The sequence below is a fragment of the Lepidochelys kempii genome, chromosome 9 (genome assembly GCF_965140265.1).
Source record: "Lepidochelys kempii isolate rLepKem1 chromosome 9, rLepKem1.hap2, whole genome shotgun sequence".
Taxonomy (NCBI): domain Eukaryota; kingdom Metazoa; phylum Chordata; order Testudines; family Cheloniidae; genus Lepidochelys; species Lepidochelys kempii.
Window position 1 is genome coordinate 65,149,321 of NC_133264.1, and position 25,158 is coordinate 65,174,478.

Here is a 25,158-nt window from a genome sequence, read left to right on the forward strand (position 1 = left end):
TACTTGGTTTTGTATCTATAGGGCCTTGTTCCTTTGAAGGAAGTAGAGGGGACATCCAAGTTGCTAGGCAATCTGCGTGTAGAGGAGAGATGATCCTATAGAAGCAGGGTGGTCAAGTGGATTGGGCCCTGGACTGCAGCTCAGGAGATGTGGTTCTGTTCCAACCAGCTGTCCCCTTTGGCAAGTCATATCACCTCTCTGTGCCTCAGTTTGCCCATCTGTAAAATGGGGATAATGATACTGACTTCCCTGGTAAACTACTTGGTGATCTCTGGGGTTATTTAAGAACTAGGTGGTATCATTGTGATTTAAAGCATTGGAGCAGGCAATACATCCCTGCCTCCCAGGGCTGGGAGGGTGAATTCCTTGATGTTTGTAAAGGGGATGAGCTCCTTGATGGGAGGTGCTATGTAGTACTGAGTATTATTCTTTGGTGACCTCTCTTTACATGGACAATGGGGCCCATGTATTGGCTTACCATGCCCTCATTTAGTGAGAGCTTCCTTGGAGTAGGTACTGCCCAACTTGCAGCCTCTGATGTGTGGAAGTTTGTCTGCCTCTTCCGTGATCCCCCATCCACAATCTGCTCAGGGTGGGACAGCAGTTTCAAATGGTTTTTCTTTACCTCTCAGCACTCAGGTTACCCCTCTTTGTAATTGCCCTGGCAGATGTAGATGCCCTATCGTTGTTCTGCAGATCTAACCTGCTGCTGATTGCTTAAAGCACTTAGTTGGTTGTGTCTGGCTTCCCTGTGCAGCGTGATTCCTCCTTGTGTACCTGCTTGTGGTTTAGTCCAGTGATATGGCTACTGTAGCATCTGTACCCTGCGCTCTTTCTAGGCCTCACAGCCACCTGGGCTGTGGAGGGAGGCAGTCATTCTGCACCAGCGATGCTGCACAACGTTTTTTAAGTAAGAATGTAGGAATTTACATCCTGGTCGGATCCATGGTCCATCTAGCCTTGTGACCTGTGGCAGGCAGCAGATGCTTTGGAGGAAAGTGTACAGCCCCCATAGTGGATAAATATGCAGTAACCTGAATGTAGGGGCAGTTTTTTCCTTAGGAATGGAAGTGAAGACTACTGTGTTCAGCTGGAAAGGCAGGGGGAATGTGAGAAGGCAGAATGCAATTGCATAAGCAGGAAACTGGCCAGGACTTGTGAGAAGTGTCATGGGCTATTTTAATGACTACAAATGGGATACCTGTTCCAGTATCTCAGCCAGATGAAGGCATCTACCACAGCCCCTAGCATCGCGCTGAGATGCTGACTTGGAGGGAAGAGTGCCAGCATGCGACCCCCCCAGCACCTGGATTTCTGATGAACTAAGTGCCTAGGGAGTCCTGGGAGGGTTTCTGTCTCTAGAGAGGTGCTGAGGGAATGGCCAGCTCGGTGTCGTCAATCTGTATGCGATCTCGCACAAACAGTGATATGGATACTGTGCTGTAACCCTCACTCGCCTTTGTATGACCGTAGCTAGCTGAGCCCAGCGAGGGACCTGCCACCTGAGCTCCACGTGTTAGCTGGCTCTGGAGCTGCACAGTGAGCTCCCTTGTCAGACCCACTAAGCAGCACAGACTGAGTCTAAATGACTTTCCTTTGCAATTGCTCATAGAAAACGTTTATTGTTTGGCTCCTTTCTTAGGACTAAACACAGATACAATCCTGTCCGTTCATCCTTTGCATGCTGTCCATGAACACTTCGCCGCAAGCAAGGGAACCTTAGGTCGCACCGGCTGTGCTCAGCAGGAGCTCAGATGCTGCAGGGACTGGCGCGGTATCGAACGGAATAGAACAGCAGGACAGGCGGGGCGCTCAGCCAGGAGTGGCTGGAGCACGCAGCAGGAATCAAGGAGTTAACAGCCTGCTTTTTACAGGCTTGTAATACAGGGAGGCTAGCTGAGCAGCAGCATACAATAGGGTCCCCTCTATACAGCCAGGGCATACATTGGTTATAGTTCCATTGCTTCAGCAGTTGTGTGGCCCTACACTCTCCCTAACATGCGTGCCACCCACCAGTTGCACGGCATGATGATTCTGCAGATAACCCTTCCTCCCTGGTAGCAGTAGGGATATGGGTAATAGCCCAGCAGAGGCTCGCACACCCGCTGGCAGTATCGGTTGGCGCGGCGACACTGAGCACAGCAGTAGCCTCGTTCATCCCACAAGGGGTGGAACTCAAGTCCGTTCTCCGTCTGGAAGAGAAAACAACCAGGAGAGGGTGGGAGGGAGAAAGTGTCGGGGGCAGAGCACAAACCTGGGGGCAGTTATGGGGAGCTGCTGCTGCGCCGCCGGGGTACTAGCCCCCACAAACGCTTGGGGGATGCTTATGCTGCCATAAATGCTGCCGTCAGATGAACCCAGCACCTATACCCCAGTCCAGTGGAGCACAGCCAGGCCCCAGGAGCAGCAGGGCTGGGAGGCCAAGCCAGATCTCTCCCAGCTCAGAGCTCAGCCCCTGGACACTCGTGATGGCATCTGACTAATCTGAACCCTGGAGCTCACTTTCTGCTTGTTGGCTGGTGGTTCATCCCAGCCTCCTCCCATCCCTTTCCTTTCCAGTCCTCTTGTTGCCAGCTTCATGCTCCCTATCCTCCAAGAGGGGGCCATGCTCCAAGAAGTGCTTCTGCCCCTTCTTTCCAATGGGCCTGCTGTGGGGAAGCAGCAGAGGGTACCAGGAGGGAGAGCAGAGAAGCAGCAGGCTGGGGAAAGCCACTAAGTCCCTGTGAGGAGAGGAGCAGAACCACTGGGAGCTTGGGAATGGGAAGAGAGGCAGAGCCATGAGGGACTGGGGAAGGGGGCAGAGTGTGGGTTGGGATGGTCATAGTATGTGAGTGACAAGGGGAAGAGGGCCCGTTCAGTAGTGCTTAAATTCAGGAGAGGGGCTTTGAATATTGGGAGACCCCTGAAATCTGACAGCATTTCTGAGCAGTCTGCTGGCTGGCAATGGAACGAGTGTTGGGTCAGAGGTTCGGGGCAGCACCCCAAAGTTCGGATGCTAGATCTGAGCTAACCGAACCCCTCTGGACTAAAGCACTCATGGATTCCAGTGCCTGGAGCACAGCAGGAACAGCTTTTCCCCGGTTCTCCAGGCAGGTGTGACCATGACAATCCGGGTTTTCTGAAGGTTCATTTTGGGCATGGTTCCAGGTTTGGATAGAGGTTTGAATCGGTTCTTATTTCATCTGGTTCTCTTTGGCCCTAGAAGGAACAGGACCCAAAGCAAGACGGTCAGCTTGTCTTAGAAATGCTGCTGCTTCAAAGTCTGAGCACAAGACTGAGAGCCAGGGATTTCTCAGGTGCAATCCTGTCTACGACTCGCTGGGCAAATCATTTAACTGTTCTGTGCCTCAGTTTCCCCAGCTGCAAAATGTGACTAATAATATTTCCCTCACTTATGGGGATGCAGTGAGGATTAATTAATTAATTAAACAGCACTTTGATACTATACATTGCTATATTGGTTTTGTTGTCCACACAAGATCCAGTGAGAATCTAGTAAAGTCACCCAGTGGTTACCTGAGTTATTCACCAGAACTGGGTAATTCTTGGGAAGAGGAGCAGGTGGTAATGCTGCTGCTGGGGGGATAGTCATAACATGGCTCCATAAAGGAGGGCATGAGCACATCACACAATTAACAGAGTCAATGTGAACATATGGAGGTGACTATTCTGGAATTTGAGTGGCTCACCAAGTCTTTGCATTGGTTGAAATTGCCGTTTGTAGTGCACCATTTTCTGTTGAGTTTGGTACTTCCTCAGCCCTCATCACTAATATCTGAGCACTCTGAAGTCACGAATGGGTTTTAGCCTCACGGCATCCCTGGGAGGTAAGGAAGCATATCCTCATTGTAGAGCCAGGAAACTGAGGCACAAGTTGGTTACTGAACTCCCCGAAGGTCACACAGCGAGTCTGTGGTTGAGCCAGGTCTTCTGAGTCCCAGGCCGGTGCCCTGCCCACTAGACCATGCTATCATAGATACTAAGGTCAGAAGGGACCATTAAGGTCGGACTAGATGATCATAATGGTCCCTTTTGACCTTACTATCTATGAATCTGCCCTAGTTCTCCATAGGCAGGTCAAATGTGACATTACAACCAAAGAACTGTGGCCTCTCCTATTATGAAGAAGGATTGCAGCTGTTATGCTGTGCTATGAGTTAACCATGTTTTGGGGACACTATGGGCATTAGCTCAAACAAACCCCCTAATTGGCATGACCATTTCACGCCATTCTAATGTCATCATCATTTATTGGGATTCTTGTTTTAATGCAGTGCTTTAATACCCTCTAAGGTGTTAAGAGTCACATGTCAGGGGCAGACAGAGGTCAGAAAAAGGTGATCACGTAGGCCAGATGATGTAGCTTGAGAGTGTTCCTACTGTTGAAGTTCAGCCTGAGAGTGAAATATTGACAGTTGCCCAATAATTATTCCCAAGGACTCACATAGTCATTTACGGGAAGATCCTCTTCAGTTAGCTGCCGGGCCCGGCGTTTGGTTCCTGGCCTTGCATCCTTATCTACATAGTGCTCATTCTGTCTTTCAGCCCCGTCTTGTTTGGTCACAAGGAACGGGACATCATCTTCCCCTCCATCTTCAAAGTCATGCAGCTCAGGAGCTAAGAGGAACAGTGGAAACAATCATTATAAACAACTATCCTGGAGAGATTGCAGGGACAAAAGTTGCAGGTGGCGTGCTCACCTCTAGCATAATATGGCACAAGGCCCCACTAAACCCAAAACAGCATTAAACCACGCCCAACATTGTAAGAACATTGGGTCAGAGCAATGGTCCATTGAGCCCAGTGTCCTGTCTTCTGACTGGTGCCTGATGCTTCAGAAGGAGTGGACAGAACAGGGCAACTTATCGAGTGATCCATCCACTGTTGTCCAGTCCCAGCATCTGGTAGTCGGAGGCCTAGAGACACCCAGGGCATGGAGTTGTGTTCCTGACCATCTTGGCTAATAGCCGTTGATGGACCTATCTTCTATGAATATATCTAATTCTTTTTTTTAACCCAGTTATACTTTTGACCTTCACAACATCCCCTGGCAATGAGTTCCACACGTTGACTGTGCATTGGGTGAAGAATTACTTCCTTATGTACATCCGCCTCTCTGTGCACAACACACGGACAGCTCCACGTTATACAAACTGGAAAGCTAGCAAAAAAAATGCCTGCAGTGTTGCTGTGAGAAGGAGCAGGGGGAGAACTTTGTCTCCAGCGAAAAGGGGTTCATTTCAGCTCACCTTCCCCCTTCCTTTGCACCAGTGTTTGGAAGAAGGGCTGTAAATTGACTCTCGTTATAGTGTGTATGGCAACACCCATTTTTTCATGTTCTCTGTGTGTGTGTATATATCTTCCTTCTGTATTTTCCACGGCATGCATCTGATGAAGTAGGTTTTAGGCCACGAAAGCTTATGCTCAAATAAATGTGTTAGTCTCTAAGGTGCCACAAGGACTCCTCGTTCTTTTAGGAAAGAGAGAGAGGCGAATGCTAAGGAAGAGAAGGCTCCACACCTGGGGTCACAGAACGTGCTGACTGCACCTGGGTGTTGTCTGCTGAGCCATCCCACTAGCTTACAGTTATTCTGGAGGATGCTGCAGGTATGTGCATGGAGAGAAGAGCGTTATACAGTCATGGGCCTTAATGGAATCAGACACTGGCCCATGGCACAGAGCGTCTGGTCTGCCAGCCCTTACAAACTGATATATTTTCAAAGCAAGTCACAGGAGATCCTGCCCATGGATGGGTTCTGTTGGGCACAAATGCAGATCTCTCTGATTTGACATTGTTCCTTCACAGTCCCACAATGGCACCAGCCTGTCTTGTGGGTGAGACCCACAAAAGGCTTAATCGTGCAGGGTGCCCCCTTGCAGAATGTTCAGCCAGTCAGAATTTGGTCAATGCTTTTATCGTAGCACTCTACATGCTGCAGGCAGCTGGCACGTGGGCAGAGGTAGTGGAAGCTGCTTTGACTGGGGCTGGGGAAGAGGAGAGTCAGGGGCAGCAGGAGGACATCGGGGTGGGCGTTCTGCATTGGGAGCAGAGGGAGGTGGGGGCAGCAGGGCAGAGGAAGGACAGTGGGGGTATCGGGATAGGAGGGGAGCAGGGTGGGGGAGAGGCAGTCGGGGTGTCAGGGATAGGAGTGGAGCACAGTGGATGGTTTGCATGGAGGAGGGGCAGTCAGGGTGTTGGGTAGGAGGGGAGTGGGAGAGGGAGTCTGCATGGGGGGAGGGGCAGTCCAGTGTCAGGGATAGGAGGGGAGCAGGGTGGGTGCTCTGCGTAGGGGGAGGGGCAGTCAGGGTGTTGGGTAGGATGGGATTGGGGTGGGTGGTTTGCATGGGGGGAGGGACAGTTGGGGTGTCAGGGATAGGAGGGGAGCGGGATGCGGGGTCTGCATAGGGGGAATTACTGAAACTTGGCCTGATCACCCTGCTTCCTACCTGCTCCCCAATGCCATGGCAGCCTCTCCAGCCCCAAGGGTCATGCTCTCGCCTCCTTCCCCAGCAGCCGCGGAGCCCAGCCTCGCCTGAGCACATCAAACAACTTGCTTGTGGCAGAGGCGGAAACGTAAATCATCCCCTCGAAGTTTCCATTGTGGGGGCCTTGTCCCCCCAAGCGCACTTTGGTTCCACCACCCCTGCCTGAGGGTGGAGTTCTGGTGAAAGCAGGAGACTCCAACTATCTGATCCTCCACTTTAACTGAGCTTCACAACAGAGCAGTTGTTTTTCTAACTGACCTCCACACTCTTGACAGTTATTACTCCGAACACAACAGTCACAGTTCTCTTTTCAATAATAGAACAGTATTTGCCGTTACTCTAGTACCTCTCATCACAGGCTCTCAACACTGCTTTAGAAAGGTAAGTGTTGTTATTATCACCACTTTACGGATGGGGAAAGAGACACCAAGTGGCTAAGTAACTTGCCTGAGGTCACGCAGTGAATCAGTGACAGAATTTAGTTGTCTTTGTTTCCATTCATCTGTTCTAGACACTGTTGACTTCCTTTCAGGTGCCAAAGAAATGTTTCTCTTTATTCCTGTGACAGAGGGTAGGCTGATTGAGGGCTGATAATGAAGGACAGATTGACTTTTTGCAGGGAAAAAGCCTAGCTAGTTATATTACATGGGTTGTTTTCTCATGGTGGTAGTAGTAAAGGATCTGTCCACATTCATTTCTCTGATTTATAACTCCACTTTGGAAACCTGTTCTGGGCCAGCTCGCAGCATACAAGATTTCAGAGAGAAAGATGGGAACTGTTCATTTGACTGCAAAGCTGTTCCTGGAGATGCGGGTTGGTTAACATATGACATCTCTTATGGGAGTCTGCAGGAGTGAGGGAAAAGGCAATTTTACCTGTGATCAGAGTTGGGTGGATCCAGTGTATGGTCACATTTTTGCAGATGTCAAAAATTTTGGAGCTCTTGAGGAATTCTTTGTTATCAATAGGTTTTTCCTCTGGAATCCAGACCATGGATTGCTCAAAGTAGGTTGTCATCACTTCATCTCCCTGAAAGAAGAATGAGGTGTCACCTTGGTGTGCTGGCATAGACCCTACCACCTTCCACGGCTTCTACCCCTCCTCAGATTCCTTTGCTAAAGACATGACTTGTTAAAACAGTGCAAAACATACACTCCCTGTTTTTAAAGCTCTATGGATTTTGCCTTACAGGTTTAGGGCCCCAGTTCTGACCTCTAGCCCTGGTGTACACTTAAAATTATGATCAAATGAGCTGAGTTGCTCAGGAGTGTGAAAAATTCACACCCCTGAGTGCCATAGTTAAACTGACCTAACCCCCAGCGTAGATGCTGGAAGAATTCTTCCATCAACCTACCTATTGCCGCTTGGGGTGGTGGATTACCTACATCGCCAGAAAACCCCCTTCCGTCAATGCAGGAAGCGTCTAACTACAGCTGCGTAGCTGTAGCATGTGTACTGTAGACATGGCCCCATGGAGTAAGCCCCATTGATTTTAATGGAGTTACTCTTGGTTTACACCTGTGGACGTGACAGCAGAATAATCAGGGACGTTGTCTCTTTCTATGCCTCCTGCAGTTCCTTTGCTTATCTGAGGGCTTGCCTATGCCACGAATGCTTTGCCAGCATAGCTCTGTCGGCTAGGGGATGTGGTTTTTTTCACGCTCCTAGCCAACAGAACTAAGCCTAACACTAGTTCTCCTTTCTCTCCAGTCACTTAGTGGGTATGTCTACGCTGCAGTCAGAGGTGAGACTGCAGCACATGTAGACATACCCGAGCTAGCCTGGAGGTAGCTTGCTCCAATAACACTAGCAGTATGGGTTAGCCACTCCGTGCCCAGGGTCCCAGATGGGCTCGTACAACCCATGCTGCCGCTTGTGTTGCTGCAGATCCACTGTTGTTGTTATTAGAACTTGGTAGATCAAAGCTGACTTGGGTATGTCTACGTGTGCTGCAGTCACATCACACCTCTGATTGCAGTGTAGACGTACCCAGTCTTGCTTCAAGAGCCTTCTCCACTGCAACTAATGCCATTTGGAACAGCCTTCTGTATTCCCTGATTCATCAATTCTCCAACTCCTTTCAAATCTCAGATTAAAACATCTCCTTTCTCCCTTGTTCATTCCTCTTAAATTCTCTCTCCTTCTGTTACTGATTTTGTGGTCAAGCACTTTCATTTATTCCTCACAAGATGCCTTTGCACAACTGTTTTCTGTCATTTATACCAGATGTGTCTCCTATTACATTATTCTGTACTGTATTTTGGCATGCAGATTTTATGAACGAGGCTATAGAACAGAGTATTGCATTGGATTGCACCAAGCTATTTACTAAATGCCCACATATATACAGAATGCTGGCATGCTATTTATTATTTACCATTGCTAAACTACACAAAAACCCATCACAACAGCCCTCAAAGGGGCTACGCTCCCCTTCAGATTTTGATCTGCTTTAACCACCATCTATTTATTATTGGGATATTGGGTGGAGGAGAGAAATGATTGCTGATCAGAGTATCCAAGTGTGTGTTTTTCTTAGCTATGCAGCCATGCACAGAAAGAAATTACTAGATCTTAAATTTTAGTTTATCACACTGGGTTTTCCCTTTCTCTTCTCTATCCTGGGAAATACTGTTTCGGTAAAGATTAAAAAATCATAGTTATTTGATGACCCAAAAGCTCTACTAGATTCTCACGAAATATCCAAAGAATCTGTGATTGAAAACTCAAAGGGAGAATGCCACCCAGAATTTAGGCCCTGATTCAGGAAAGCCCTTCTGCACATGTGTAATTTTAAGCACATGATTAAATTTGGTTGGCTACAATGGGATTTAAGTACATCCGTAAGTACTTTCCTGAATCAGGGCCTTACTGATTCACTGTTGCCTAAATGTGGCTGCTCTTGTTATTTAATGACCTTTGCATAATTCTCTCACAGAGCACTAGGCAGATCTTTCTGGGAGAACTCATTAGACTGACTGCTAGCGTCTGCTAATCCTGAGCTGCCGTGTGGCCTTTTAACTACAACAGGATTATTGTTCTTGATTCTTGGTATTGTACTGATTGGATTTTGTCTGTCTTCTGTCTGATCCTGTCTCTTTGAATTGTCGTTTTTACCAACAATCCTCTGAAACAGGATAATTTTATGAAACCATCGCAACGCTCATTCTTCCATAATAGCAAACTGCCAGTAAACGACGGAGCAGATGGAATTCCAATGAGAACATGCTCTGATTCCTAGATGAAACTAGCAAAGTCAGCTTCACATGGGGTGGTTTATGCAGATTTTTATTTTATTTTATTTTTTATTTACATACCTCAGGTTCCTGTATCTCAGCCTCCATAGTTTCAGGTATTACTTTAATCTGAGTTTTGATGAAGCATTTTTGAAGTCCTCCAAAAAAGATGCCGGTTATTCCCTAAAAGCAACAACAGCCAGGCAAGTGATATGTGAAAGTTTAAATAGCAGCACAAGGAGAATCTCACTGGATCACAGTTTAGTTATGTTTTTTGTTAGTTTTTGTGTAAACTCTCTTCAGCAATGGTGCTAAGATGTACTAAAAAGATCTCCTAAAGGGTTTGGAGAATGGTGCTATTTACAAATAGCTGAAGGAAGGGATTAATAAAACGCGGTCCTGATACCCATTTCTTTGTAACTATCACATGCTTTAGTCATCACAAATAAATGAATAAAGTATAATCTGGCCATTCTGAATATATGAATCTTCAGCCTTTAACTCTTGCTAGATGATTAGATGAAGATTTCAGGACATGTCACTGAACGGAGTATTTCCCTAGGAATTATAATTAGGTTTCATATTGATCTTATCTTGTCATGAGGTTTTAATGCTCTCCTGACAGACAAACATGCCATTTTTTTGTAGATTTACTACAGTCACATTCATCTGCAAGGATACATCCAATGACTAGATCTTGTTTTCATGGAACATCACCATCCCCATGGTGAAGACGCACCAGTATTAAATGCCCCTGAGAGTCAATGGGAGAATAGCATCTTTCCTTATGAAGGATCTCCAAAGTACGCTGTGGAGCGGCATCACTCACTCAGCCAATGAAATGGGGCTAACTTGAGCAGCATTACACAAAAGCTTTTAGGACTTGATCTCCCTGAGTCCTAATCCAACAAAGATCTTAATCACGTGCTTAATTTTAAGCACATTATTAGCTACAGTGAAGTCAAGCTTGCATAGGGTAAGTGAACACTAACTCTGCAATGGAACTGCAGAGGGAATTCAAAAAGGTGGAACAATAGGACTAAGAATTTGGATAGGGTGTGATAGTTAATATATGGGAGAGCATGGTCTAGTGGTTAAAGTACAGGCAGAAGTGGGAATCAGAAGACCTGGATTCTATTTCTGGCTTTGCCACTGATATGCGGGGCAGTGTTGGACAAGTCACTTAACCTGTCTATGCCTCAGTTTTCCTATTTGTCTAATGGGGGTAATTGTATTTACCTCTGGGGGTTATTATTCAGTTATTGCAAAATACTTGGAGATCCTCAGCAAAAATTCTCTAGCTCCCAACTCTTATTTGTGGAGGTGTCCTATCCAACTATTTGTCCAGTCTTATCCTTGCTTAACATAAGAGAACTGATTAGAGAAGAAAATACCCAGTGTGAAGTGGCTTCAGCATAGATAGCAGTAAGTTTCCCCCCTCCACACTGGGTGTCTTTGCTCTGACTATGAACAGTGGTGCCAGTTATGATATTGACACTTTCCTACAAGAAACTGGACTGAAACCGCAGGCCCCTGAAAACTCATCTGATGGTAATAATGCCCTTAAATCACTCCCTGAGGGCTTACAGATAAAACCGCCACTGTGTCTGGACCATCTGGTTGCCTCGTTGTAGAAGGTTTAGAAAAATGGGCATACTTACGTTTTTAAAGTCATGTATTTCTAAAATTTCCTCACTGCCATTTCCAGATCTGAATGTCTCTGTTCTGGTTAGAGGATCTATCTCCATCAGAATCTTCTTTTTCTCCCCATGGCTAAAGAATGTGTGCTCCAGATCATATATCTGGGAGGACAAGAAATATATGCAGAGGCAGTCAGGTCCATCCCAATGTTTTATTTTTTGTTGATTTAGCAATTAAAAAAACCCCTCTGTTGTGTTACACTGGTTTTGTACCATAGTTTCTGCAGATGGTTATAAAAGTTCGTAAGCACCAATGCCAAAGGGCCAGAGCTTTGGAGCAGGGGTTATCTCTGTTTTCAAGTATCTGCTGGTTGCTTTTACAGCTGCTCTGCTCACCTTGGGCTCAATCCTACACTCCACTCCCAGCAAAATACCTTAAACCTTCATGCTTGCATACAGTGGCGACAGATGTTACAGAAAAAACGAAGATAGATAGATGGCCTTTAACACAAGCCAGGAAGTCAGGATCAGACCCTCAGGCCATTCATGTATTAGTAATGGGTGTACTTCAAAAGTAATTATCCCACAAAGTGTTGACCCAGATTTTGGGGGTTTGGTTTGGCCCAATACACAGATAAAGCTTACTTGCAAAAACTGAATCCAGATCTGGATTTCAAGCTCTCCAAAGTTACTAGGAATTGCCAGAACTGACTAGTCTAGTGTCCTTTAAATCAAAATAGGCCAGAACCTGCTGCTTTGGAGAAAGGTGCAAATGGACAATTTAGAATAACTTATCCAGAGGGAAAGTTTCTCACTAACTCCCTTAGTTAGCAGTTGGCTCGTGTCTGATGGGTTTATATCTCTTACTTTGTAAATTTTATCTCATGTAAGAGTGGATGTTTTCATTCTTTGTATCAGTGTATGATTGTATTTTTAACCTGCTAAGCTCTTGGCTTCAGTAGGATCTTGTGGCAGTGAGTTTCACAGGTCAACTCTGCGCTGTTTGAGAGAGAAATTTAGTGTAGTAGTTTTAAATCTGCAGCCTTTTAATTTGATTGAATGTTACCCTGTTCTTGTATAATGAGAGGGGTGAAACAGGAGCTCACGAAATAGCCTTTTCATTCTGTCACGCACTTTCAGTCAGAGGCATCTGGCTCTAGAATGTACCTTTTTCCAACACAGCTGGAATCAGGTGACCTGCAGGCACCTGGCAAGGCCTAGTTATTCTCCTGGGCCTCTGAGAAGATGGGTAAGTCAGGTAAGTAGATTAATGGGAGGGGAATGATGAAGGTTAATGGGCTGCGTGGGTGAGGAAGGACTTGTTGATATTGGTTCTGTTTGCTGTTGCTGCACATGCATTTTATATAATGATGTTGTGTGACAGGCAGATTTTTTGTCTATAAAGTAATTCCAGGGTGTCCCCACTGGCTCCTGGTGTAATGCTAGATTCATTATTCACTCCAGTCCCCACTAGGGGACTCCCTACACCTTCTAGAACTCTGTTTCCACTAGCACAGGCCTGGTCTACACCAGAAAATAAAGTTGGCTTAACTATATCGTTCAGGGGTGTGAAAAATCCAGACCCCTGAGCAGCATAGGTAAGCTGACCTAACCCTCAGTGTAGACAGTGCTAGGTGGATGGACGGATTCTTCTGTTGACCTCGCTAGTGCCTCTCGTGGAGGTGGATTACCTACGCCAATAGGTGAACCCCTCACGTGGGGGTAGGTCGTGTCTACACTGAAGCGCTACAGTGGTGTAGCACTTGCAATTTGAATGTAGACAAGCCTAACATCCTTTACCTGATGTTGACTGTTCAGGTGCTAGTGTAGACAAGTCTAACCCGTTCTCAACTCTATGCCAAGATAGCCTACTCCTGGCTGACAATGGGTGTGCTAATGTAGACAGGGTTTAGGAGCAGGGATAAAACCTCATCTTCCCACACACTTCAGTCCTCTCACTCTCAAGGCAGTGGTGGATTAAGGGATGATTTAGCAAACTGGCCAGTCCAGGTCCTGTGCTCCCAAGGGGACTCCATCCCCCCAGCACAACTGAGGTTGCACACAGAGAGAACCAGTGGCTCACCTGTGCCTCAAGTCCTGCATCATGCAGATTGAGTAAGACTTGCGACAGCTTCCTCCAGGGCCCATTGACACCAATGCTGTATCAGTCAGAGGGGGCACTGCCAATGCCAAGCAACAGGAGATGCTCCTCCCCAACCCTTGGGCTCAGCTCTGTGCTAGGAAGGTTCCCTGTGGTGTGGGCCCAGAAGCAGGAGTTCAGTAGCCTCTTCCCTCCCGACCAACTGTTAAAGCTGAGCCCTTCCACTGCAGACAGCAGACTGTTAAATAGCAGCAAATGCCTTGTGACCGGCCATGGAGGTAGGCAGGGACCCTTTCACTCTGGCTGGTGGTGGGACCACAGCTAAGGTGACCAGATGTCCCAATTTTGTAGGGACAGTCCCAATTTTGGGGGCTTTTTCTTATATAGGCACCTATTACCGCCCGCCCCCTGTCCCGATTTTTCACACTTGCTATCTGGTCACCCTAACCACAGCTGCCTGTCCTGAGTGTAGGGATTTGCAGAACAGCAGGGCTGGGCCAGATCATTTCATCCTCTCTCTCCACTTACCTCCCTCCCTTACCCACAGCATGCTGGGATGGAGGTTCAGCTACCCCTGAAAACGAGGGAGGTGCAGTGCTATATAGGAAGGACAGACTGGAGTGGGGGTGAGTCTGGGGGAAGGGGTCAGAGTAGAAAGATCTCTAGGAAGAAGGCCAGAGCTGAGACTCCTTCCTTCTCCTCAGAAGGTGCCTGAAGCTGGCTATACCTTAGCCCTTTGCCTTGGACTCGTCTATAGCCAGTCCCACCTTACCCCATTACTTTAGCTGAGGGAAACCCTGCTCTGTGTGTGCTTGGCCTTTATGGGGGTGGGGGTGTCCTTTTCATCTTGTTCCTTTTTAAATGGTGTGTAAGCTCCATCCAAGCCTGCAGAATCCTTGCCAGCTCCTGTTGTGTCTGTCTGTCCTCTGTCCAGCCGTAAGGAAGACGATGAAACACTGGCACTGTGGGAATGGAATCTTAGGCGGAGATGTCATGGTGGTGATCCCATAGCTAAGGGTGTGCACTAGATAATGGGGTACAAGAATCTTAATAAGTAGGGCCAATGACATGCATGAGGTTTGGAGGAATGGGCACTGTACTGTTGTCCCTTTGGTCAAGCAGTTAGCCAATACTGGGGCCTTGTGGGTTTGTTTCCGCCAGAAGGAGAAATGGATCATATGCGTCTGGTATGTTCTGTGGTGCAATCCTATTTATTTACAGAGCACATGCTCTCAGTCCTGTGGCCCTGAACATATCAGGAGCAAACTGCAGCAGGCAGTTGCCTTTCTCACAATTTCCAAGCCTGTCCTGTGCCCCAAGGAGCTCCGTCTCTGCTCTCTTTCTGAGCCATGCTCACCACTGCATCTCTGGCTGTGTCTGCTGGCTTCTTGCCTCTCACACAAAAGCAACCCCCTAGCCTTTGGGTTTGCAGTTAGTCCTGTGGAAACCCCACAGCCCACTTGGGCAGTCGTATCTATTGTCTCCAGTTATCACTCCATATAAAGGGGCTTAATTGCTCTTTCCTTTTAGCCTGAAAGAAGGGTGTAGAAAGGTCTGTGATGGTCTACAGAAGGCAGTTATGAACACCTTCCAGCATAACCGTATGTTACATGCCTTGTACCCTCCCTGTGCTGAAATGGGCGAACAGAGAGTTAATAAAAAGAAAAGGAGGACTTGTGGCACCTTAGAGACTAACAAATTTATTTGAGCATAAGCTTTCGTGAGCTACAGCTCACCGCATCGGACGTGTATCTCTGATACAATCTGTATTACTCTTCACAGGTACCTGCTTGCTGCTGTTGCCAGCTTTTGGCAGCCCTCTTGTCTCTGTTGTTGTGTGACTCTTAAGGGCTGAATAGTAGAAGATGCTATTTGAAGCATACAAATGATCCTCCTGGAGCAGTTAAAGCAGGTGAGTTGTCTTCGAGATTCTCCTTCAAGGATAAAACAGTGTCTCTCTAAAGAGAGTCCTCAAGCAAAGCACACAGAAACCCCTGAAGAGCCAAGAGGGGAAAAGACAGTACTCCCGGTGCCTGGACGCAATCTGTTCTCTAATTCAGCAGCAAGGTGGAGGGATGCATGGTTTGGGGAGGCAAACACTCCTCTTATCCCTGCAGAAAGCCCTTCTAGGGCAGGTCAGTGGCACAGGGGGTGTGGGGTAGAATCCGAGGAGCTTTCACTGCTGCCCCTGCGGAATGTCCTGTCTGGATAAAAGTAGCACTTGGGTCTCCAGGGCTGCTGTTACAGGTGCCTTTCTGGAGCTCTCTATCCTTTCTTATGAATGACCGAAAGCTGGCTCAGGGGTCTGGTAGGGGGCTGCACAGCTCCTCCCCCACAGACTGACAAGTTGCAGCCAGTCTTCACCACCCTGTGGCTGGTCAGTGGCCTGTACGAAGTAAGATTGGAGGGTCCCCATCCAATTCCCAGGAGAAACACGTCCACACACAGCTGGGAGGATCTGGCATCCTGTTGGCATTCTCAGCAGAGGCCAAAGACTGGGTGGGGATGATGGGAGCTTGCACTGGGTTGTACTCATTCTGTGGATAAACAGAAGCTTGTGTCTCCAGGGCTATCAAAGGAACAATCCTCATGGAGCCAAATCCTAAGCCCGGGCAGCCTGACTGTGCAGAGAGGCAGGAAAAGGGCTTTTATTAATAACAACACCTAATTCTTATATTGTGCTTTTTGTCTGTAGGGTCAAAGCCCTTTACAAAGGTAGTCAGTATCATTATTGCCATTTTACATATGGGGAAACTGAGGCACAAGGCAGTTAAAGTGACCTGCCCAAGGTCACACAGGCAACCAGTGGCAGAGCAGGGAATAGAACCCAGCTATCCTCAGTCCCAGTCCAATGCTCCAACCACACTGCCTCTCACTTTAAAAATTAAAATGCATTAAGAATATTCGGTGCCTCCCTGACAATCATAAGCATCTCTCGATAGCTAGATTCAGAATTTTTTAAAATATACCCGCTGTTAGATTTTAATGTATGGAAAAATTAGGTTAAAGGCTAGAAAATGTTGAAGTGCTGCCTGCTCAGAGAGACAAAATACGGGCTGTGCTTTAAATCATCCACGAAAGAATCTGAAACCATACTGTAGACTTACTTTAGAATCCCCTTCCGTTTCAGGGGAATGATTTTTCCTGTGAGTTTGGCCAAGTAACCCATTCGGAGGCTTGGCTTCGCTGCACATTTTTTGGAGAGTTGTGAAATTTTTAATTGGGCTCAAGAGATACTGATAGTTTTGAGAGTCATCTCAGAATTTGTATGCGGAACCAGCTCTCCGCACTGTTAATCATTTCGGTTTGTTGTCTTGTCATCTTTGTTTTGTCCATGTAATGCTACTAAATGGCAGGTTCAGGTTATTTCAGTGTTACTGTATGATGGTGGAGTGCATGGCTCCAAAGGAAAATTGCAAAGGGGAAAATTGGTTTGTTGCTACTTTTTTACTTCTTAAAGTCCCATGAAGAGACTCAGAAAGGCTTTTTTTTTTTTTCAGATGGGTTTTGTTACTCTTGATTTTTTTTTTTTTTTAACATTAGAAATTCAACCCTTGCATACCCTGATTTTCCAGGAAGACTTGATGGACTGCTGGAGAAAGAGTTGTCTCATGAGATCACTAGCGACTGGAATCAGAGCGGTTGAGAGGAGAAAGGATGTTTGGTCAGGCTGTTTAAATCTGCTTTGCTTTTGTTAACACACATGTTACTTCAACATCTACCAAATCATTGGGAAAAAAAATCTTTCTTTGCAAAAGATTAAAAAATGCATCCTCCTTCAATTGAGGACTGGTCTCAAGTCCTCCAGCAAACTCAAAATCAAGAGCTGATATTTCTAACATTAAAATAACCCAAACAAGTAGGAAACTCCCCCCAAACTTTTCTGGCTTTCATTTTACATTACAATGAAGCCCAAAGGGCACACACACAACATTCCTTTTCTTTGCTGGCCACTTCTGTTTTAATAATTAAAAGACCGGGGTCTTTTGTCTTTCCTGCTAGAAATGTTTTCTTTTTGACTCTCCACTGTAATGTTAAATGGCTCCTCCTGAGCACTTTGTAATTTCCTTATTTTTTATTATTTAGTCTCCTAGATGTTTGTAAGTAATATTTCCATCCCTAGCGGCTTGGCCCTTTATGCATTTGGGTAACATTGCGCCCTTACTTTTGCTTTACCCCTGCCTCTCTGTGCAGCGGTAGCTGTGAGATACAGTAGTGATGTTTATGTTGTGCAGTCCATCCCCCGTAAGCTTTCATTTAAGCGTGGTGAAGACCTTTCCTGAAAGGGTTAACAGCTTGTGCTCCCATTGTGTGGCTGGCAAGCTTTGTGTAACTAGAGGAACAGTAGAGACTCTGTGAGGTCCCAGCAGCAGCTTGGAGATGTGTGTGTGGCTTTTATTTCTTTTTGATGATAAGAAAATAAACTTTCAGGAAGTGGGACACTTCCTATCTGAATAGAACGATCACACTTGGGGCCTGGACTGTTTGACAGTTTAAAAGTGCATTGTGCTTTGAAAAAATGGTCTTCACACTGTAAAGCTAGGCGTGTTTAAAGGGGAGTCTCTTTCTTGACCAATGCCTTTTGGATCTGTGGAGAGACCAGGTGGGTGAGGTAATATCTTTTATTGGACCTGTGTCAGCCAGACCCATCCCCGTAGAGAGAGAGCTGCACTGGGCACGCATCTCCAGGGATGGGGCCTCTAGTACCACGACTCATAGAATCATAGAATATCTGGGTTGGAAGGGACCTCAGGAGATCATCTAGTCCAACCCCCTGCTCAAAGCAGGACCAATCCCCAATTTTTGCCCCAGATCCCTCAATGGTCCCCTCAAGGATTGAACTCACAACCCTGGGTTTAGCAGGCCAATGCTCAAACCACTGAGCTATCCCACATGTAGGTCTATTGTTCTCCAGGCCTTTACGAGATTAACGGAGTCCTTTCTGCACTTCACCAAACTGTCACATCTAAGCCACTGGAAATCAGTGTCAGGATGAGGTTAATCTATTGCTGCTGGGGCTTGACCTGGAGCTTCTTGCACTCCAAATCAGTTGCTATGTCAGGAACTTTGGTGAGTGACGTGCTTGAAGTCCTCATCCTCTCCTTCGTCTGCTAGACAAAGGGCCTGATTCTCTGTTGCCCTTGGGCCCCTCTGGGCCTAGGACAGGTGTAAGTTGGGTTGCCATCTTGCCGCAGCGCCGAGTGTGTGGGGTGGCTGTGACCAGGGTGGAGGCAAGTTGTGGGTAGGGCAGGAGAGGAAGGAGGTAGATTTGGTGGTGGGAGGGGACATGGCTGGGGAGGACTAGTACCCCGGTGATTATGCACCTCTGCAAAGCCCCACAAAGGCTCCTGAAATATGGGCACAAATTAGGACAATCCTCGGGGCAGCCCTAGCTTGCAGCAGGGAGTGGCCCCTGACTAAGGGTGGTATAACCTGCCCCCTCTATATCTCTGCTGGAGTCTGTGTCACAATGAGTTCATAGTGCTCTTTGCTACGGCAATTGTTGGCTGACTAGGCCAGGGCCCCTTTCACTGCCCACTGCTAGCTAGGTAGCTCCCTGGAGGTCAGCATAGCAGCCGAGGCTAGCTCTTCCCGAAGCTCAGAGAATTCGATGGCGTTCGAGGTATGATCCACATGTCCCCAGGCAGGAGCTCTGTGCCCAAACAAATGCTGTCATAGCAGGACTCTCAGCCGTACTCAGTTACAAACCTACTGCTTGGCAATGGGCTTATGGCCGCAGATGATTGGAATGAAAATATCTCTACCAGATGTCGGCTCTGAATCACAGCAGCTTATTTTAAACAGATGTAGTCAAGTAAAGTAACAGAGGCAAGACCAGGCTTCCAGGCAGCCCCAGAGCTGACACAAGCATTGCAAATGCCCACACATGCAGCACCAGAGCCAGCTCACAAGAGTTCCTCCCATCAAGCCCCTTGCATCCCCCCGACTGAACCTCCTCTCACCACCCCTTACTGCGCAGAGTGAAATTCAGCCCTGCACAGTGGGTGCGAGGCCTGTGTAGGTACCACTGCAATCCCCCTTCAGCCCTGGGGCAAGGACTGAAGGGCGGCTCAAGCAGTGCCTAGGTCTTGCACAGGCCCTCTGTGCTGAGGTGAGTCTTGCCCACAGGGTGAGTCTGAGAGAGCTGGGCTTCTAGCCCATGACCCAGGTTTCCCACATTGTGCTCAAGACAGCAGCTCCTGATAGCTGGTTCAGCGAGCTCCAACCCCAGGCTGTCTGTACTGGGACTTTATCTGCAAACAGAATCCTGGTGGGAGGGGGCAAAAGGACAGGGGAAGGCAAAGACCAGGCACAAAGCGGCTTGTTGGTGCCGAGGTCCATGTTCTTGCTTCAGGGTTTACATTCCCTGCTAGGTGTTTACGTGGGTTGTGATAAGTGGTGTCTTTTCAACATCTGAGGTCAGGACTTGTGCCTGGCAGACAGACCCCTCTCAGTGGGACACATGACACCCATCTGCTTGTGGTTCCAAGTATGAGTCCGGCTTTCGGCGTGAGTGAGCCCGGGGAGCAGTCTTGCAAGCTATGGTACCTATCCAATTTTGAGAGAATGCCTAATATAGAAACTCCTCCCCACAAGGGGGCAAGGATAAAGCACAAGCAGCTTGTTGGCTTAGAGGTTAGCAATCTTGCTTAAGATGTGAGAGGCCTGAATCGGGGCCATAGACTGGCTAAAATAAAAAGAAGGACTTCCCCTTACTGTAAATCTGAATGCCCATCAAACATGTTGCAATTCCCCTTCAAAGAGGTGTTTAATGCACACATATAATAACATTCCTGCCTCTAAAGTTTTGTATTTTGCATATTGTAAAACTAATAAAAGTATTATTAAAAAATTATAAGATCTGCAGTCTTTGTGCTTCAGGGTATGAACTGGTCACCAGCTGGGGTCCTCCTTGGAGCAGATCTTCATCTAAAGCACCTGGCATTGGCCACTGTTGTAGACAGGATAATGGACTCTATGGACCACAGAGACCTGTGATGGTGTGTTAGTTGTTATGCTCCTAACTGGTGGGGTAGGAAGATGGTGCAGGAGGAGGTTCAGGTTTGGAGGGGAAGGTAGCCAGCCTATCACATGTAGATTGGCTCCAAAATACATGCCTTTCTAATCGCTGCTATTTGAATATCTCATCAAACAGGAAATATGTGTCTAAGGATAATGATCCTATAAAAGTGGAATTCCCCCAAGGAACCAAGAAATATTGAGGTAGTGGAGTCAGCAGAGTTACACTTTGGCCCTTGATGTGGTTTTATTTCAATCTACTTTGTGCTACTCTAGATATGCACAATGGGGATAAGAGGACTACAGGCTGAGGAACTGAAAATAAATGAACACAATCCAGTTAGCAGAAACTCCTCTGAAAGCAAGTCTGTCTCATCGTCCCTTAACATTGCAAACACATTAAAGTAAGAAATATAAATCATGACAATCAATCATTCTGGATTCCAGCTTCCTCTCCTCTTTATGTGATGGCATAATGACTTTTCCACCAGTTTATGGTAAGATAATTGAAACAAAATGGAAAATAGTTTTGTACTTGTCATAAAATTTGCTGCTGGTGAAATAAAGTAATTTTAACTCTTTATAGCTGAGATCCCATCTGGTGCAATTATTAATTATGAAAATATTCCACTAAAAACACTAAAGACTAGATCTGAATAATGAAAAGAAAAAGGTCAGCATGAATATTCTGTAGTGTAAGAAATGTTTATCACAATATTGTATGGATTTTTAGAGTGAGCAGTTAGCAGTATTGATAGATATAATATTGTAGAAAGATTGCTTGATCTCACTGTGTAGAATTGACACACTAAAATACTGGATCAGTGAATATTTACTTACTTTTTTAGGTGACGAGTTCCAGAAATATTTGACACCAAAAAATATCAGAATAAGAAAAATCACCAGTACGCAGAAGAGCAATCCACAGATCTTGTATCTTTTGCAGATCTTCTTTCTTGTCTTAGATGCTTTTGCCTAATTAATTACAAAACAGCAATATCCAGTGGTCTGCTTATCATTCCAAAGAGTGTTGAATACACATATATATCAGACAGCTATTATGCTCTAGGTAATAAATATCACATGGGAAATTCTACAACGGTAAAGAAAATCATTAACTTACATCTAGAAAGTGACAGACCTCGGGGCTCTCCTGAGAATTCTTTTCCATGGTCTCGAAGTAAAATTTCCTTCTCTCTCTGTGTGTGTAGAGAGGTCGGAGAAACCACTGCTGAGGTGGAGTTACAAATGATCAGGACTGCACATGCCAGTGAGGAGAAACTCTGTGCTACAATGACTCCAATATGTCATGCTGAAGCCTGCTTTACTACAGGAGTCTATAATGCACCAGTCAAAGTGTGGATATGTGTGTGGTGCCTATTGCATCTGTGCTGGTGTTGAGGTGTACGGGGTGCAAGTGATTGCCCTGTGGGTTGGGAAAGTGACTGAGGGTGAGCTATAATACAACAGCTTTCACTCTGTACCTACAGAGGCAGTGGATAAGCATTTTATACGCTTACTAAAACTGGGCAGCCAAAGAGTTCTGCCCTATCACCCCCCCTCTTTCTCCCTTTGTTTCACCTTTCCAGCTGTGCCTCACATCAGCTTTTTCAGTAAATCTAATGTTGCCCCTCCCATCCCATTCTAACTCTCTCCCTCCTGACACCTGGGTCTTCTGTGAGCTGCTTAACTAGACCAGTCAGGGCCAGCCAGTGGAGTTCTGGATCAGAGCTGGCGGTGAGGTACCGTAGCCCTTGCTGCATGTGTGTTTATTAAGGGCACTTCAGAAGCAGCCCCTTGGTCCTTTCTGCGGCCGTGGAGCTGGGAGATGAAATGGGGGTGCCCTCGCTGATATCTGGCTGCCGGTTGCTTTGGAGCCCCCCAGTGGAATGACTACAGCATCTAGGACACTAGAGTAGCACTCTGCCCCTCCTGGATCCTTCGTCTGGAAGCACTAGGTCAAATTCAAGTCTGGTGTAAATAAACGGAGCTCCATTGACTTTAAATGGCATCTGCTTCGACTAGGCACTGAATGCTGAACTGTAATGCAAACATGAAAATGGAGGTAAGCCTGGCAAAATGCACCAATGGCCCCACTGCCCCCAAACCCCCCAGCTTCGGGGCATTCAGTATAGAAACAAGTTTTAACTACCTTTTTTTGAAGTCATATCTTCCTCTGTGAAATCTTCTTGACGCGTCCTGGTTCCCAGAATGTGGCCCAGCATGTGACCTCACGTACCCCACCAGACCTATTGAATCCGCGCTTGGTGTGATCTCACAGCAGGATGCATTCTGGGATATCATCAGTGAAGCAGGAGGTGCCAAGACGCTTCCGCAGGGAAGGAATAATTTTAAAAAGTTTATTAAAACACATGTCCGCTGTGCTTTTAACTCATTGTAGTGTTGTTGTTCACCTTTCTGCCCATGCAAGGGGTGTGAGTGGCTAATAATGCCTGACTGCAGAGGCTGGAGAGAGATCCATTGTGGAGACCACACCTGAGCTCCTGCAATGTCTCTCTTTATTCAGAAGCTACTTTGCAAAGGTCTGACTACAAAGCACTCAAGGCACAAACTAGTCTTACATATACCACAACACATACATAGTCTTCAGCAGGGCGGGAGCAGCCCCAAATACAGGCATATTTGTCACTTGCACTGTAGGAAATTCTTTTAGCTATGAGTAAGGCTAAGATTTTGTCACGGTTATTTTTAGTAAAAGTCACGGACAGGTCACGGGCAACAAACAAAAATTCACAGAGCCCGTGACTTTTACTAAAAATAACAATACAAGCCGTGGCAGAGTTGCATGGCCCCTGCTGCAGCCCCCACCGTGGGGAAGGGGTGCATGGCCCCGGCGGAAGCCGCAGGGCAAGGGTGCACGGCCAGCTGTGGCCCTCACCACGGGGCTATGTGGGGAGCATAGCTCCGGCTCCCACCCCTGCCACGACTCCAGCTGCTGACAGCTGAAGCTGAACAAGTCACAGAGGTCCAGTAAAGTCACAGAATCCATGACTTCTGTGACTGCTGTGACCTCTGTGACTAAATCGTAGCCTTAGCTTTGAGTAAGCAGTGGGCTATTCTAGTTCCTGGGATTGGCCACTAAGTGGAGACATGCTTGTTACAGAACTGGGACAAAGGTCAATTAATGTTACTTTGACTTTATTTCCCCCATTATTCTGGAGGGGACAGTGCCCCAGTGGGTGAACCGCTACTGTTCATGAGCACTGCAGGATCCTTTGTGTGTTAGCTGCAGCTCCTTTGGTACCAAATTTGCTTTCTGCACACTATGTTCAATCTGCCTTATAGAATCATAGAATCATAGAATATCAGGGTTGGAAGGGACCCCAGAAGGTCATCTAGTCCAACCCCCTGCTCGAAGCAGGACCAATTCCCAGTTAAATCATCCCAGCCAGGGCTTTGTCAAGCCTGACCTTAAAAACCTCTAAAGAAGGAGATTCTACCACCTCCCTAGGTAACGCATTCCAGTGTTTCACCACCCTCTTAGTGAAAAAGTTTTTCCTAATATCCAATCTAAACCTCCCCCACTGCAACTTGAGACCATTACTCCTCGTTCTGTCATCTGCTACCATTGAGAACAGTCTAGAGCCATCCTCTTTGGAACCCCCTTTCAGGTAGTTGAAAGCAGCTATCAAATCCCCCCTCATTCTTCTCTTCTGCAGGCTAAACAATCCCAGCTCCCTCAGCCTCTCCTCATAACTCATGTGTTCCAGTCCCCTAATCATTTTTGTTGCCCTTCGCTGGACTCTCTCCAATTTATCCACATCCTTCTTGAAGTGTGGGGCCCAAAACTGGACACAGTACTCCAGATGAGGCCTCACCAATGTCGAATAGAGGGGAATGATCACGTCCCTCGAACTGCTCGCTATGCCCCTACTTATACATCCCAAAATGCCATTGGCCTTCTTGGCAACAAGGGCACACTGCTGACTCATATCCAGCTTCTCGTCCACTGTCACCCCTAGGTCCTTTTCTGCAGAACTGCTGCCTAGCCATTCGGTCCCTAGTCTGTAGCTGTGCATTGGGTTCTTCCGTCCTAAGTGCAGGACCCTGCACTTATCCTTATTGAACCTCATCAGATTCCTTTTGGCCCAATCTTCCAATTGGTCTAGGTCCTTCTGTATCCTATCCCTCCCCTCCAGCGTATCTACCACTCCTCCCAGTTTAGTATCATCCGCAAATTTGCTGAGAGTGCAATCCACACCATCCTCCAGATCATTTATGAAGATATTGAACAAAACCGGCCCCAGGACCGACCCTTGGGGCACTCCACTTGATACCGGCTGCCAACTAGACATGGAGCCATTGATCACTACCCGTTGAGCCCGACAATTTAGCCAGCTTTCTACCCACCTTATAGTGCATTCATCCAGCCCATACTTCCTTAACTTGCTGACAAGAATACTATGGGAGACCGTGTCAAAAGCTTTGCTAAAGTCAAGAAACAATACATCCACTGCTTTCCCTTCATCCACAGAACCAGTAATCTCATCATAAAAGGCGATTAGATTAGTCAGGCATGACCTTCCCTTGGTGAATCCATGCTGGCTGTTCCTGATCACTTTCCTCTCATGCAAGTGCTTCAGGATTGATTCTTTGAGGACCATATATACTTACCTGGCTCCATTACCATAGAATCTGAGTGCCTCACACTCT

General features: G+C 46.9%; 1 protein-coding gene across 1 annotated transcript; it reads right to left on the bottom strand.

Moving 5' to 3' along the window:
* Window positions 1–1,595: 1,595 nt before the first annotated feature.
* On the bottom strand, window positions 1,596–21,788 carry TNMD (tenomodulin). The gene is made up of 7 exons (XM_073360843.1): window positions 21,608–21,788; window positions 21,325–21,459; window positions 11,385–11,525; window positions 9,805–9,906; window positions 7,363–7,516; window positions 4,445–4,617; window positions 1,596–2,192 (listed from the first exon to the last, which is right to left on the bottom strand). The coding sequence occupies exons 1-7, from the start codon at window positions 21,653–21,655 to the stop codon at window positions 1,983–1,985; spliced, it is 963 nt and encodes a 320-aa protein (XP_073216944.1). The 5' UTR covers window positions 21,656–21,788; the 3' UTR covers window positions 1,596–1,982.
* Window positions 21,789–25,158: the final 3,370 nt, after the last annotated feature.